Genomic DNA, 15,919 nt, shown 5'->3' on the forward strand with positions numbered 1-15,919 from the left:
CTACGACTTCTGGATCACTTTTTCTTCAGGTCATCTAATATTCTTGAAAATATAAAGACGTTTGAGTAACAAAATTCATTGATTGTTTTTAATAAAGTGTTACGTTAATACCAAAAAGTATGTTGCTCTGAAACATGATAAGGCCAATCTGAATAAAATGACCCGATCGTCCTTTAAGGTCGCATTGATACATTATTTAATCGATTTCAACATGCTGTGTATAATATTTAATAATAGGCCTACTATGATGGATAACCATGTATTTTATTCTTTATTTACTGACATGTTTAAAGTCGGAGGCGGACTTTAAGGTGGGTAGTTATGCAGCCGTCCGGGGCTCATACATTTTTCAAAAAATTAAAAGAAAATATTTTGTCAAAAGCGGTTGTATTATTAGATTCCTCGGTAGTAGTAAGTAGTAGCCTTTCAGGGACTCATTTGAACATGGAGGAAGTAAGCGTTTCCCTAGAAAGCACACAGGCATTACATAACTGGTCAAACCTCCATAGTGGGGCATCCAGGGGCATAGTTACCCTTCTAATAAATCTGCCAAATATTGTGTTTGTGGGATTTTGGTCTATTTGGTTTTTTCGGAAATTATAGAAAATGTTACGTATTGTTAAGGCGTTGTAGGAGAGTGCTGAGTATCAGTGTTACTGTAAGTAAAAGTATCTAACCCTCTCCAGGGTCCATTTGAACTCGGACTTCGCCCAGAAAGCACATGCGTTACTTAAGGCTTGGTAGTAATGTGTTAGGTAGTAGTAGGAGTGCACCCCACCCCCCCGCACCATCCGAAAGCTCACGAGTTACGCAAATGGGTCCTGTTTATTTTAATATGATATGCCATAATTGGACTTTATGGGACAATACATGAAACACTACACCGTTTCTGATATATAAACTGCAATACATTATTCAGCATCGGAAGAGCTTTCCAACGATACCAAACATGACTACTTTTTTGTGAGTTTATATACTTATTCTTATTTTATACACATTTTAAGTATATTTTGCGGATATTTTAAAACAAATAAACACCTATTTTTTAATTATGTTCCATTCTGGCATGAGTGACAGTTTTTATGTCTGGTTTGTTGCCTGTATAGAAATTATGATTTTAGACACCAACATCATATCTGTAGCTTATTTAGTTCCAATTATATGCACATTTTAGATAAATTTGGCGGCCATTTTTCAAAATGGCTGCCATTTGTATATCAGGTGAAAAATCAAGTGTCAACAGGGCTTAGGGTGACCAGGACGGATTAATTAGGATATCTGGCTATATTGACTACTTCTAACATTCCACTCCCCCTAACTTGATTTCTAGGCCTCTTTTTAAATTTTTTTCCTAGTCTAATTAATTTTATTTATTTAGCATCCATTCAATTCATTAAAATTTCAACATCAAAGATACAAGATAAAAACAGCATTATAAAAATTGAAATGTAACAGCAACACGTGTGAAACTCCTCTCCCTGGCTTGCCATGTGGGTAAATAGAATTGTTATGCTGCTCAAGAAAATTTGTGATCGGAGTCGATGGGGATTTTTTTCAAAGCTAATTTTATGGTTATTAGCTAGTACACTCAAGTGCAATTATAGCAACATTGACTAGGTATACTTTAAGTACACCCTGTAGATGTTATGGGTTGTGTGCAATAATTATAAAATCGGGTTGTTTATGTCATCATTTGCATTGGAATAAGTGAAAACCAATGAAATCATAGTACTGTACAGTATATAAAGTGGTTGTTTAATATTGTTTTCTGCTTTAGTGAATGGTTTGAATCTAAAGAAAAGAAGTAACAGTTTAGACCGCAAGACTACTTCAACAAGAGAAACTGCAGGACAGAGGAGATCAAACAGTGGGGGAAACAGGATAAGGTATACATAGTACAGTACATATAGCAAATTCTCGTAACCTCGAAAGCTTTGATGAGGGCAGTATAATAGAGGCAGTAGACCTAAAATCAAATATTAATCAATCAGCCGCGTGTTTCTAGAGCTCCCATGATGGCAGTATAATAGAAGCAGTAGAGCTGAAAATGATCTATTAAATCAATCAACTATTAATCAATCAGCCTCATGAGGGCAGTACAATAGAGGCAGTAGATCTAAAAAAGATCAATTAACCAATCAGCCGAGTGTTACTAGAGCTCCCCATTTGGAGCTGAAAATGATCAGTAAGTTAGAATTAATTTATTGTCAATGGAATAACTGGTTAAGAAACAAGATGCTGCCCCCTACAGTTTAGTAGGTCATTTGAACAATTTGGTGACAAATATAGCAAGTTGCTGTTAAAAACTTTATTTTGAAAACTAAAACTTGAAATTGCTTATATGGCTTACTATTGTTTAACTTAATAAAATCAATAAAATAAATTCATAGTGAAGAAATTGTAAACCATCTCTCTTTGAAAGTTGGTAACTTAATTGTTTAATAAAGAGACATTCTTTGTTTTGTTTGAATTTTGAGTTTTTACTAGAAATTAAAGAAACAATAATGAAGATAAATAATAATAATTATACTTATAAATATACTTTTTCTTTTAAGTATTTGTTACAATCCTACTCTTATTTGTAATGATGATATTGTTTGGGATATTATTACAGTAACAATGATATTAGTTACAGTAGTTTATAAATAAATCTTCAAATAATTTCAGTACAACAATACATTAAATGGGTAATAATTATTTTCACATACTTGAATTTAATATTTGATTAATTTATAGTAGGTATGCTGATTCAGACTACGACGACGATGATCGATTTGGTTATCAGAACTTGAATAATAACTCATATCGTAAGGACAGTAGACATAGTGTACTGTCACCTGTTGACAGGTAAGATCATAGGTCACTTTGCGCTGCTTACCATTACCGTACATCATGTTGTTTTTAAAGGCTTTATATTACTGCTTACAGTATTAGGCAAAAAAAATATTTATGTTGCTCAAGCCCGGCTTATCCTAAAGTTGTAAAAATCTACAGTCAGATTTTTTGAGGATTTTTTTTTTCTTAAAAATAATTGTCATTCATTTGAATTCTTTAACACGTTGACTGCTAGACCTTTTTTTAAGATTCCTTTCCATGTGCCAAAACAAGTTTGTACAAACATATTTTTTTTAAATTTTATCTAGTCATATATCATCAAAACGATGTGACTAATAAATTGGTGAGAAAATATTAGGGGGCCAGTAAACTCGTCGACGGCACTGTGAAGGCTCTTTTTAATGACTATGCCAAGTGCTAGTTATCTCGTCCGCTTTTTGCATGGGTTGGTACATGTTCAAAGGGCGTCCCCACTTGTGCTGCTCAAGTTTACTACCGGCAACATAACACAGCCAACAAACATACATACGTCATTTGTACGTTATTGTCTAGGTGTATTTTCCGCGAACTACCAGCCGTTGAGTCTGTGGTTCTACAATGTATAACAAAGAAGTTATAAACGCTAGAATGTTACCCCGATTTAGACGAGTATAATCGTCGAGTGGCAAGTCGAAGTTACCCTGATTTTGACGAGTATACTCATAGAGTGGGCGAGCGGTAAGGCAGAGGCTCCGCTAGCTACAGCCCTAACATCAGCGCTGGTTCCAGTCGCTCCTTGCCCAGGGTTTTCAAGTCTTTTTGGATAAGGACTTAAAATGGAGGTCCAGTGTATACATCTGTCTCGTGTGCACTTTAAAAAACACATGGCATCTTTCAGAAGGTTAGGGGTGTTACCCTGATGTTATAGTTCATTTCAGCCCCTGTCGTTGTGGAATGATGTGAACTTGTAGCTAAATTGAAGCGCCTATTTACAGGTGCTAAGTAATCATGGACCATGCCCATATGAAATTCAGTACAATGACGCTGCAAGTTATGGGTTATTCTCCTACCTTTACCTACCCATCCCTGTCACTCTCAGCAACACCCGTGTGCGAGTATACTCGTCGCTGGCAGCTAACGTGTTAACCATGAATTTAGCCCAGGGAGGTTACCATTTTACTGAACGACTTTGGTTTTTAATTATCATTTTGTGTGGGCAATGCAACAATTTTTTTTACCTTATATTTTAATAGTTTTGTATTACACTTTTGTGTAGTTTACAGTTCCAAAACTTGTAGTTCAATAGCTGAACACTCTTCTTAGCATCTATCTCCTGTTGATGAATTAATGATGAAGGAGAATATTGATGTTGCTTTCTATGCAAGCAACATGCATGTGCTATATACTTTTTTCAAATTGTTCGATTTCATTTGTATTTCATTGTGTATTTAATTTAAACTTTTCTCTTAGTTATCTTCTTGTGTTTATGAATTAGCAATTAAGTGGAAGGAAACACTTATTCGTTTGAGCAGGACAATTTCTGCTATATCTGTTTTATCTTCTTATTGCACATGTCACTGTTTGCTAAGTGCACTTTAAAACAGTAGTTTGTTATGTGTGGATATGGTAATCAGTTTGTTTTTGTCCATCTTAGCTGTGGCAGATCTAAGAATCCATTTTCCTCGACCTCAACATTACCGTCAATACCAAAAGTAGCTGGGTATGTGATGCTTATTATGAACCATGTATATTTGCTGTGTGAATTCTCCACCTTACCATTCTTCTTAGCGTTTGCTGCCTATTTATTTACCGAAAACATAACAGCTTTCTAATACAAATTTACTCTGTATATGTAATACAGAAGAACATAATACAATAAAATTTGTCCTTATTACAGATGGGAATTTATCTTAGAAAATAATTATGAAATGAAAAGTATTTTTAATGCTATTGATTTTGTTTTCAGTAGATTTTAAGGTTTATATTTACCCTCATCTTGTGTGTTAACCTCATTTTTGTTGATTTCTCTATGTAACTAACAGTGTACCCGTACATGCAAGCATCATTGATCACTAAAGTTATGGGCATGCCTTTATACAATGTAGCATGCAAATTGCTTATATTATTTTCACTATTAAATGAAATTGACATTAAATTTTTTATCATATTTTACTATTAAGTTATCAAAAGTTATTATTATTTTTAAACTATATTATTGTAAACTAATACTATTCACTAGTATCACTATTAAGTAATAATTATATCATCCTCAAAATTGTTCATACTCATTTAAGAATTTTTATTCCTACTAATAACATTTGCATACTAATTGTTTCGGGGCACAGCATGACTATGTGTTTCTTTCGAAAATTCTTTTGTCCTTATTAAAAGCATTATCACTACTTTCATGATAACATTTATTGTATTTTGATTTAATAATATTAATTTAAAAAATACCTTCAAGTCAATCAACACCTTCAAGTATATCTATAAGGCATGACTTTTTTTATACCTTGTTTCACAAACTTAATTTTTTAGAGATCAACAAAGGAGAGCAAAAAAAAAATGTGTTTCTTATTTAGCAAATAGTTTTACCAAAAACATCCAGAGGATGATAAAATAAAAATAGGATTTTATTGGTGAATATAAACATTGTAGTAATTAAATGGTTAAATGCTTTAAATTTATATAATTAGGAAGTAATATAAATATCATAATTTTGGAGATTTCAAGGCAGCGAGGGGCTTAATAAAAATAATTAGATGAAAATATTTTTTTCTGAAATTTTAATGTTTTTTTGTGGCAGCAGGTGCGTTAATTGGCCAAAAGTAAAATTGGTTTGTATTCTAAATCGTAATTATTGACTAAACAGAATGTAAAAAAAAAAACTCACCTAAACACAATAATATACAAAATTCAACAAAAAAACATAAAGAAAAATGCAAAAAAAGGGACTTGAAATCCTAGGCTCTTATAAATTGCAAAGGCCCCAATAATAATGTGGTGCAAATGAAATTTAATTTTAATTTCTTTAATATAATATAAAATAAATATATACTGTATAGAGTATGACAGTTTAAGAAACACATTTAAATAACTAAAAACATTCTTACTAATCTTTCTTGGAGTTTTGCCTACACTTCTCAATATTTAATATGAGAAACATGTACCATGCCATTTGTGTTAGGCAACATGTTATGAATGGCCTTAAAAATATGAAAACATTTTCAAATTACAATTTGTTCCTGAGTATGAAACATGAATTTTGTTCTTAATGTAGAATAAATTTTAAATTGTCAAAAGCATGTAGAGTTTATGCTGACATTTACAGTTGTATATTGTAAGGATTTTTCATTCTCTAAAACACATAATTAAAAAAAATGTTTAACAGTTTAATAGAATGTGTGAAACAAGGGTATGTTTGAAACTTATTATGAATATTTATAGTGACTTACTAATAATGATGATAATAATAACAATAATAATAATAATAATATTAATAATAATAATAATGATAATAATAATAATAATAAATGTCCATTGTCCATATGTATATTGAATATATTTTACATACAAATGTTAAAAATTTGTAGTGATTACGTCCTGACCAAAGCGATACTGGTACAGAATTTTAATTTGTAGACTAGTAAGACTCATAACTAACAATACATTTTCTTTGCCTGTAGGTCAAGCTCATCAACGTCATCTAGACAGAGCTCTGGTGGACGAGCGTCACGATTTTGTCACGAGTGTGGAACACGTTATCCTGTTTCTAACGCTAAGTTTTGCTGCGAGTGTGGTATGAAGCGAATGTGGATTGAGGAATGAAGTTCATTGTTGTAGTCAGTTGGTAGGAAAGTATCCCAGCGAATGCTAAGGGTGTTTACATTTTCAACAAGCATTGTTGTGACTTAGGCAGCTGGGATTGCTACTCCAACTCCTGATGCTTGGGTGAGGCTTTGACTTAGATTCAATAGCTTATTTTTCTTGATTCTCTTATGAAATTGCTGTCCTAATATATCATGTAGAATAACCAATACAACAATACTGTACATAGTACCTTGATTCTTGATCTTCCAGGGAAAAACCAAGTATTTTAGATTGTATCAAGTAATATTTTACTATACAAAAGTAACTTCATCAGTAGCTTTTGTTGGAAGTAATAGAGAAAGTAACGATAATAATATACAAATGCCAAACATTATTGTGTTGACCAGTTACAGTCTCATTTGAGGCATGTTGTGGCAAAATGGCTAAGTTGTAGCAAAAATTGAAATTCAAGTTATTGGTATTTTCAGATACCTGAATATGTGATCTTTAAAGTGAGGGGTCATTCATTGAAATTGGACATTCCAAGCCTAAAGTTATTGGAAAGTGAAAGTACAGTACTCTTAGAATCAAGATAAACATAATTTTTAGTAATTGCCTTTCAAAGTTATTTGTGCATACGTTGTTTAATAGAATAAACTATCAAAATAACATTAAATAAACAATTTGTTGACCACTTCCAGAACTAAAACTTTGGTACATGATTAATAAGACAATAAACTGTTGATCTAAAGTTTGGATTTTTAGGAACTTTTTTGAGCTTCCATATTTTAAAGCTCATTTTCTCAATACTGGTCTGTGCGACAACTTAACCATTTCGCCATGACATGCCTCATTTGGAAATCAGGGTCGGTCATTCAACAGGAAATTGTTTTTCTTTAACTGTAAGCCTGGGCTCAATCATGTAGGAAAGACCTTGCTGTTAAGCCCCACCCCTTGGATATTGTTGCTAAGGTCACCAACCTTGTATTCCTATTCCAGTTCTGATTGGTCAGATGTTATGTTTGATTGACACTCTGGAAAGCTTCATTCTAGTGTTTTTTTTGACAGCCAACATTCACCCACCCATGGCATGTCAGGTTTTAAGGAAATTAGTATCTCTGTTGAACTTTCTTCATGCAAACAAGTTCTCATAATCTCGAAAACTCCAATGAGGGCAGTATAATAGAGGCAATAGAGTATATTGGCCATAACAACAAGATTTATTAACCAATGACCAAAAAAGATCTATTAACCAATGACCGAAAAAGACTCTATTAACCAATGAGATACTCTTAGAGCTCCTCCTCGGAGCTAAAAAAATAATTCTGTTGTAGTATAATTACTGTATATCAGCATTGTAGTACTTTTAGGTGTTGGGGATCAATCCCTAGTCACCAGCACAAACCATGTAGTTTATTGGTATGATTCTAAGCTAAGCTAATTCTATGTAACTCTAAAGGTTGTGGTTTGATTCCACCCAAATTTGGAAAAAAAGAAAACAGTATTATGTTGTTGTCAACTTCAAAATTTATTACACTTTATTGTGCCTTTTCATTTTTTTAATTACTTTTTAAACATTTTTGGCTTTATCTATCTGTTTATTATTATTATTATTATTCAAATTATTATTATTTAATGGCAGTATCATCTATGGTTACTGATAGTTGAGCTGATGATGCTGCTAATTGATTTGAGGCTGTTATACTGAAGAGTGTAGGAATGTATTGAATCCAAAAATTTAAAAAAACATAGGTTTTCTCCTATAAAAAATGATACTAATTAACCTGTCAGTGCAGTCAAACCCCAGGGGTGTAGGCTGGTTATGGCCTGTGGGTTGCGAAAAATGAGGATGCGGAACTTAATCCCAGAATGTGGAACTAAATTTCTATACAAATGATAACTTACTAGTCATTTTTAATATTTTAACCTGCTTAGTGGAACTAATTTGCTGCCCTGGGATCTGCAACCCCCTTCCCCAGCCTACAGGTATGCCCGTGAACCAAAGATCTTATAATAACAAGATAGCGCTCTCCGCAGTTTGCATGTAATAAATTAGAAGTGTCCATTCACGCAGAAAGCAAAAAAATTAATTGTAATTGGGAGAGGGCGTCCAAGTTGTTACCATGATTGTTCTAGAATTTGCACTTAGATCATAGATGTCAAAGTTCAAAAGTAGTGTAATTTCAAGAGGGCGTCATATACTGCGTTATTACAGAATTTGCAAGCTGAAATCTCGGAGAATGCTATCTTGTTATAAGATTTTTGCCATTTTAGAAGGTAAAATGTGTGCAACCAAATCGTAACTGACATAATTGGTATATCTTTTTTTGTCTCTGTGTAATCTTTTATTTGTATCTGTTACACTCCTACATACAACTGTTATGTATTCCTTTTTTTAATTATTTGTACTATTAAATTTATAACTATTATTATTAATGTATTTATTATTTCTTTTGTTAATAACATGAATTGCCAGACTTTATTTTATAATAAAAACTAGGATTACTAGACTTTATTTTTTAATCATGTTTTGGTTGTGTAAACTACACCATGGTTGAATTTGTAACGCAAGCTACTAGTACATAAATATACCGTAATTAAGATTTTTTATGCTATTATTATCATTAAGAGATTATATGATAATATGTGACCAATCATAGTATGTTATGATGTTTATTTTAATAAAGTGTAGTGCTTCTGTTCGCAGGCTTAAAATACCTTAGCGATGCATGTACAACACACCCCAACTTACTAATTGTTAGTGCCTTCAAAGGTGTTTGGTACGTGCACAGGGTTATGGACAATGTTTAGCACACAAAATGCATTTACAGTATTGCATACGTTATTCATATTTGTATATGATGTACTGTCGCATGATTACGTCTAAAGTACGACATAATATGCAACACTTTTCCATAGGCGGGAAATATGTTTGCAGCACACATTTTTACCCACTGTATTGTTGACGTAACTTGAATCTGGAATGTACAACATTAGATTTTTTTTTTAATCGGTTGTATATTATATTGTTGAGATATTCACAAATATTGTTAGATACCTTGAAAACTGTGCAATAAATCATAGTAGAAGTGGTTCACACAGTGTGTATTTTGTTTTAATTTTTTATCGGTTTACATCCGTTTCCTTGGTTGGATTGGATTGGATTAAGTAAAGCAGCATATCTCAGTTTCCTAAACTGGTGGTAGCCACTGTGTGTATATATTACCATTTAGATTATCTGCAAACCAATCTTATCTGCCCATCGTTCTCAAGCGTAGTACCTTCTTTGCGAATTTTGTTGTTTTCAAACGGTTTGATTTGTAAATGTTGACAATAAAACATTACATTTGCAATTATTGCTTTTAAATGTAATAAAAAAAGGTAAACGTAAGCATATTCAAAAACACCATGTTACGCCTACAAAATGTATTTAGGAAAAACTCCGAATGCCTTGCAATTATGTAAAAAATTCTTAAATAATAATAGAGCTGTTACTCCATAGAGTACGTACCTTCGCCTGTTCCTGACTACCAAACCAACAATACGCAGGCTGTGTATAATGTGTAAAACTGCAGCAACCCTCAATGAAATAATTGAATCGCCATTCGTATTCAGCCACATTATTTTCTTTAGTGCTGCAGAATACCCTCAGGAAAATAATAGAAACTTGTCCTTTGACCTTTTCTTGCAAAAAATTTGGATGGTGCCTTTCTTCGATTATTATGTACCATTCCACAAAATTTTATGATGATCCATTCATTGGTTTTTGCGTGATCTTGCTAACATACAGAAGACAGCACGATAGAGAGACAGACTTAACTTCATTGGCAAAGGTAATAACATTAGCAGCAACAACTACAACCATTATCTTTTAATAGTATAGTGAATCACGCAGAAGCTAAATGATCGATTTTGTTCTGGCAAAATTGATGGTACAGTAATTTGAAATAAAATGTATAACTATAAAATGCATGAACATCTGCTGTCACTATGTGTTCCGTTAAACATGAAGCAATTAAATAGCTTACTATGGAACATGGAGGAATAAAATTAATTTATTCCTCTATGTGTGGAGTCAGCATTGCAAATTAATGTATATGTATTCTACACATATTCCTGTATTATTTCTTTTAGTTTAGAAAAAAAACTGCAAAATGAACAAAACTACTGTCATTAAATCTGAAGGTTCTAAATTGCTAGTATGAATTCGTACACCTGTATATACTGTAGCTACTGTTTCACATTACTATTTATTTTATTTACTGTAGTGAGGAATGACTAGAAATATGCAAATTCAACAGCTTTACAGTGGCAGATCTACGTTGGGGTGGGGGGTGACTGGGGAAGTTAGGAGAGGTTCGTCGATATTTACTTCGTGAGATCTTGACTTTGATTGATGATATATGTTGTTTCAGTTTTTCAGACCGGTAGGTTTCGAATCCCAGACGCTTATTAAGGTCCTCGGTTTTGCATTGTGATCATAAGCAATAAGCGTAATTATAATATAGATACATTATAAGTTTGAATATTTTGTTCCAAGTGTTTTGAATGAATGTACAGTTACTGCATGCTGTTATTGATTCTTAATCATTTCTTGGTAGCCAGAGACATCAAGTCCTGCACACATTTTTCTAAACTCTCCATTACGTATACACCGTCCTGCTATCACTATCGGTATTCAATAATGAAGCACTGTATTATACAAAACATAATCATGATGTTCATTATTTTGAGAAAATTAAGGAAAACTGCATCAAAATCATTTTTTCAATGTGATCTTAAATGAGGGAGATTTTTCCGTTGGGTCGTCCACCAAAACCCTGGTCTTTGGTCAGTTTTTAAGTGGAGGGAACATCTAATGATGAAAGATAGGCGTCCAATTTGAACCACACAAAATAGGTCTTTAATTGGGGTGAGACCAATGTTTTTATGTCTATTATTTGGCGGGAAAATATTTCTCTTTATAATTTTCAATTAATAATATTAACTTGCTTTAAATATAATAAATTCAAATATTGAATATGCCTATGGCAGGCTTCTCAACTTAGTAAAATGCATTTCTCTAATCAAGTCTTCGAATATCCGTCAGGATAATAACAGCTGTAGAATTTCAAACAAACGGGACAGTGAAGGTTTACGGGCAACTTTTTCTTAGTTTTCCCTATAATTTATTATTCATTTATATAATCTTAGAATATGAGTTGTCTGAGACAATTTAACGAAAGATCCGAGTGGAAAAGTCATTTGTTCTGGACTTTAAACCTTTATCGGTCTAGACCTATGGTAAATGTCCGCAGTAATTTTGTCTAATCCTGCACGTCCGTAATTAGGCAAAATATTCGTAGCAACTACATAATTTCCGTTGTAGGTCCACTGCAAACGTCTGCTATGGTTCAAGTTGGTTAGCTCAAGTGTACACCGACACTTCAACATTAACGCTTACAAAATAGGAAGATGGTTCACTTATTGTTAACACCAAAATAATAATAAAATGCGACATATTTCAATTCTGTAAGTCTGAAATTTTAATTGACAATAACTCGTAGGATAGGTACATTTAAAATAAGATTAAAATTAAAATAACCTACAGCCTTACATCCAAATAGGCGGATATATAATAATAATAATAATAATAATTATATAATGTTGTCTATATAGTTGATAATACTGTTGCTGGTGTTTATTTTAACGATGCTGGATGGTGATGATGACGTTGATAACGACGACGATGGTGTGATGGTGATGACGTTGATAATGATGAGGATGATGATAACGATATGACAATAGTTTGATTATGACGACTTATTCATTCCATGATGGTGAGTATGATGGAGATAACGGTGCGATGATAATTATAATCTCACTACATTACATTACATAACAGGGATGGTATAATATCATTTTATAATTGATTTTTAATCAACAAAATTTGAATATAAATCCTGGTAATAAACCAAGTGAAGCATATGAGTGCTGGCCCATGCCTTCTTCCTCTCATCCAATCAGATTGTGATGTCAACTGTTAAAATACCGGAATAAGAATCAGAAGTAAAAGTATGCCTTGTGAAACAAATAATAGGCCTATATACTATAAATCAAGGATAAAACAACTACTGCTGTTAAACGCATTGAAATTGTCATTTTATATACTGTCTCTTATACACATCTAGATGTGTATAAGAGACAGGGTTTAAGAATCACTATATTATGGTTCTTTTTAAGTTCTTTCAATAAACGAATCTTTTTTAAGTCATTAGATGTAGGGCGGTAGGCATTTAGGTATGTGTTTGCCAAGTGTGTCAGATGAGATCGAAGAATACCAGCTTTTCCAGGATCGATGATCTTTCTGGCCATCGTCCTGTGAATGTTCTCAAAACATGCAAAAATATCGGTTTTGTTAATCTTGGGTGGGCATATTGAAAATGTTAAACCGTTCTTGAGTACGTCTAGTTGTTCTTGGGTGAGCTTACACGATGATATATTTGATACAGTTTCTTGGTGATTGAACGGAAGTGGTGAGTTTCCGGTGAGATGTTTTAATTTCTTGTCATGTTTAAGTAACGTTTGGGAGGCATACCTGTCCACATTCGCCTTTAATGTCCTGTTAAGTATGTAGAATTCAGCTCCGTTCATACAACTCTGCCATAATGGATATCATTTCTGACCAAACCAAATTTAAACAAATCACTGGCGACCCCACAATCACACGTGAAGGAAAACTTCAACGATTTCTGCGGACCCTGAAGAAAGATGGGACATTAGATCAGAACACTTACAACAATATTTATCCCTGTCTCTTATACACATCTAGATGTGTATAAGAGACAGGTCTCGCATCGTGCGGGATGGTCCAGCATATTTAATAAGGGATTTTGGAATGATGAATCAAGCATTTTGCGGAACATGCGTGATCATAAATTTGTCACGCATTTAGCTCAAGTCTATTTGAGATAACGAGTTATCACGAATTTAGGAGAAAATGTAGGCCTATTTATTTATTTATTTATTTGTATTTTTGTCTGAGATTGTCAAGGCTTTGTAGTAGGTGCTCCGGGGCCCATTTGGACTGGGACTGGACCCCAGAAGCACATGCTTTACGCCACTGTTAAGGCTCGGTGTAAAGGGGTAGTAGTAGGAGGGCCCCTTTTGAGTTGGTAGCCAGGACTGTGCCCCAAGAGAACTCACGGGCGTTACGCCACTGAGCACATAAAAGGTATCAGTGCTACAAACCACTATAAATTTTCATCATCACGCATCATCATCTTAATCACAATTTCATCGTTATCACCACCATCAATATCGTAATCACAGTAATAGGCCTACAATCATCAAAATTTATAATAACTAACCTTTTCCGCCTTTTGGAGCACCCTTTCACCAAGCGCCAAGACCTGAAATCAAACATAGCAATTTATTGGAATTTTTTAAAACTTGAACGCATACGGCAGTAAATACATAATAAATCAAAGCACTGGGAACATTATATAAATAAAATACAGCATAGACCATCAAAGTGACATTGATATGCCATAAATGACATTTGGCGTGAGCAGATCGGTATCTCTCGTGTGCAACAATCTTCAGAAGAGGATCCAAAATTTTATTGGTTTGGCGGGGGGATCAGGGGTGAAATTGGAGTCCCCACCTCAGTCAACCATGGTTAGGACTGAAGTGAGAAAATTTTAAAAACAGGCACCTCTGGATGACCGGAATTGACACACTCTCTGGTGTTAAAATGCTTTTTCAAAACACTGTTCCTTGGCAAAATTAATGATTTCTTCCCGACGGGAATTATACTCCCCTCCTTTAACATCCCTGACCTCATCAAAGTATAGTTTATGCTGGGAGGCGCAAAGATCTAAACTTAGAACTCACAGTGCGAGAGGAGGATTTGTGAGAGGTGTACTATTGGACCCGGATCAATATGGTTTACATGTTGATTTTTTATTGCCCCAAAAAGAGAAATTCAAACAATACTTAAAAATGGCAACGCTTCCACTTTCCTCAAAGTGAAGCTGAAGTAGAAAAAGAGTATATATAATCAATAGATAAGTGTATTCTAGTTTTAACTAAAGGCCAAATTTTTGTCTCAATTATTTAGTGGACTCTTCGATATAAACTTTAGTTTGAGGCTATTTATTTACTTGATTTGTTATTGTTATTGTAAAATGTGTGTTAAAAATCATAATAAATAAAAGAAAGAATGTAGTCGTTAAGTACTCAACTGATTGTCCCTTGTCGTTGGGGTCGTCGATCTTTCTTTCCATCGTTCTTTCTCCATTCAATGTACGTGGCTTGTATACAAAAACAAAATGAAATTTATTGGCACATTAGGAAAGAGTGGATCTTCTGAATAATAGGGCCTACATCTGTATTTAATGTACTTTTTTTCGGATATCATGCATGTTTAGAAAATATACGGCCTGATTGTTCGTTTAGCATATTATTACATTATTATTATTATTATTAATTATTATTATTATTACTATTATTATTATTATTATTATTATTTATTATTATTTATATGTATTAAATATAGGCACTCGCCTATAATGAAATTTAAAGCAGTTGTGTGTTATTTTTTTGTAATAAAATGTATTTGCGTTCTGCTGTTACATGGACCATTTGTATTATTATTATTATTATTATTATTATTATTATTATTATTACCGACCAAAATGAAAATAATAGAACATTCTAAAAGTTTGAATTATATTGTAGTTAGTGGTCGCATGCCTACCCTGTAAATGGCGTCAGCACGGTGGTAAACATTCAAAGTACTCAGTATCAAGAATAAAGTCACCAAAATCAGCAGGTTACTGAAAAAGAATGATATAACAGAGAAACGAAATTAGGATTTTATTTAGTGGTTTGCCTAAACGTGTGAGCGATTAAGATCTAAAGCTTTGTCTACACTATAACATTTTATGTGACAAGTATCTTTAAATCCATATTTGGATGTTATATGACGTCATGTGAGAGTGGTTGGCGCAGCGGTTGCGTTCCGGTCTCCCAACTTCTAGGTCGGGATCCGAAAATTCACTGTGTCGCTTGTGTTTTTAGATAAGGCACTCCCTACATTCAGTAATGAGTATGGAACAACTTTTAATTTCACATTTATGACGTCATCACACCCATATATGGGCGCACGTCACAAATTTGTCATATAAATTTGATAGTGTGGACAGAGCTTTATTTACATAAAATAGATTTTTACTTCAAGGCCAATACGTTTCCCCCTATGGTAGTATATACCCTTCATCAGGTATACGTAATGAAGGGCGATGCCCGAAAA

At 33.3% G+C, this 15,919-nt stretch overlaps 1 protein-coding gene across 4 annotated transcripts in view; it reads left to right on the forward strand.

The window, feature by feature from the left end:
• Positions 1 to 7,166, forward strand: part of LOC117119938 (zinc finger C2HC domain-containing protein 1A-like) — a 19,537-nt gene extending 12,371 nt beyond the window's left edge. Inside the window, exons 7-10 of one of the 4 annotated variants that reach the window (XM_033264920.1) lie at positions 1,778 to 1,886; positions 2,737 to 2,847; positions 4,469 to 4,534; positions 6,501 to 7,166. In XM_033264920.1, coding sequence (XP_033120811.1) covers positions 1,778 to 1,886; positions 2,737 to 2,847; positions 4,469 to 4,534; positions 6,501 to 6,642 — 428 coding nt within the window. In that variant the 3' untranslated portion in view covers positions 6,643 to 7,166. The remainder of the gene's footprint in view (positions 1 to 1,777; positions 1,887 to 2,736; positions 2,848 to 4,468; positions 4,535 to 6,500) is intronic. The other 3 variants (XM_033264926.1, XM_033264932.1, XM_033264942.1) reach the window with 3 other exon arrangements.
• Positions 7,167 to 15,919: the final 8,753 nt, after the last annotated feature.

This window comes from Anneissia japonica, unplaced genomic scaffold (genome assembly GCF_011630105.1).
Source record: "Anneissia japonica isolate Jap-2015-1 unplaced genomic scaffold, ASM1163010v1 scaffold287752_len1182401_cov188, whole genome shotgun sequence".
Lineage (NCBI taxonomy): Eukaryota > Metazoa > Echinodermata > Crinoidea > Comatulida > Comatulidae > Anneissia > Anneissia japonica.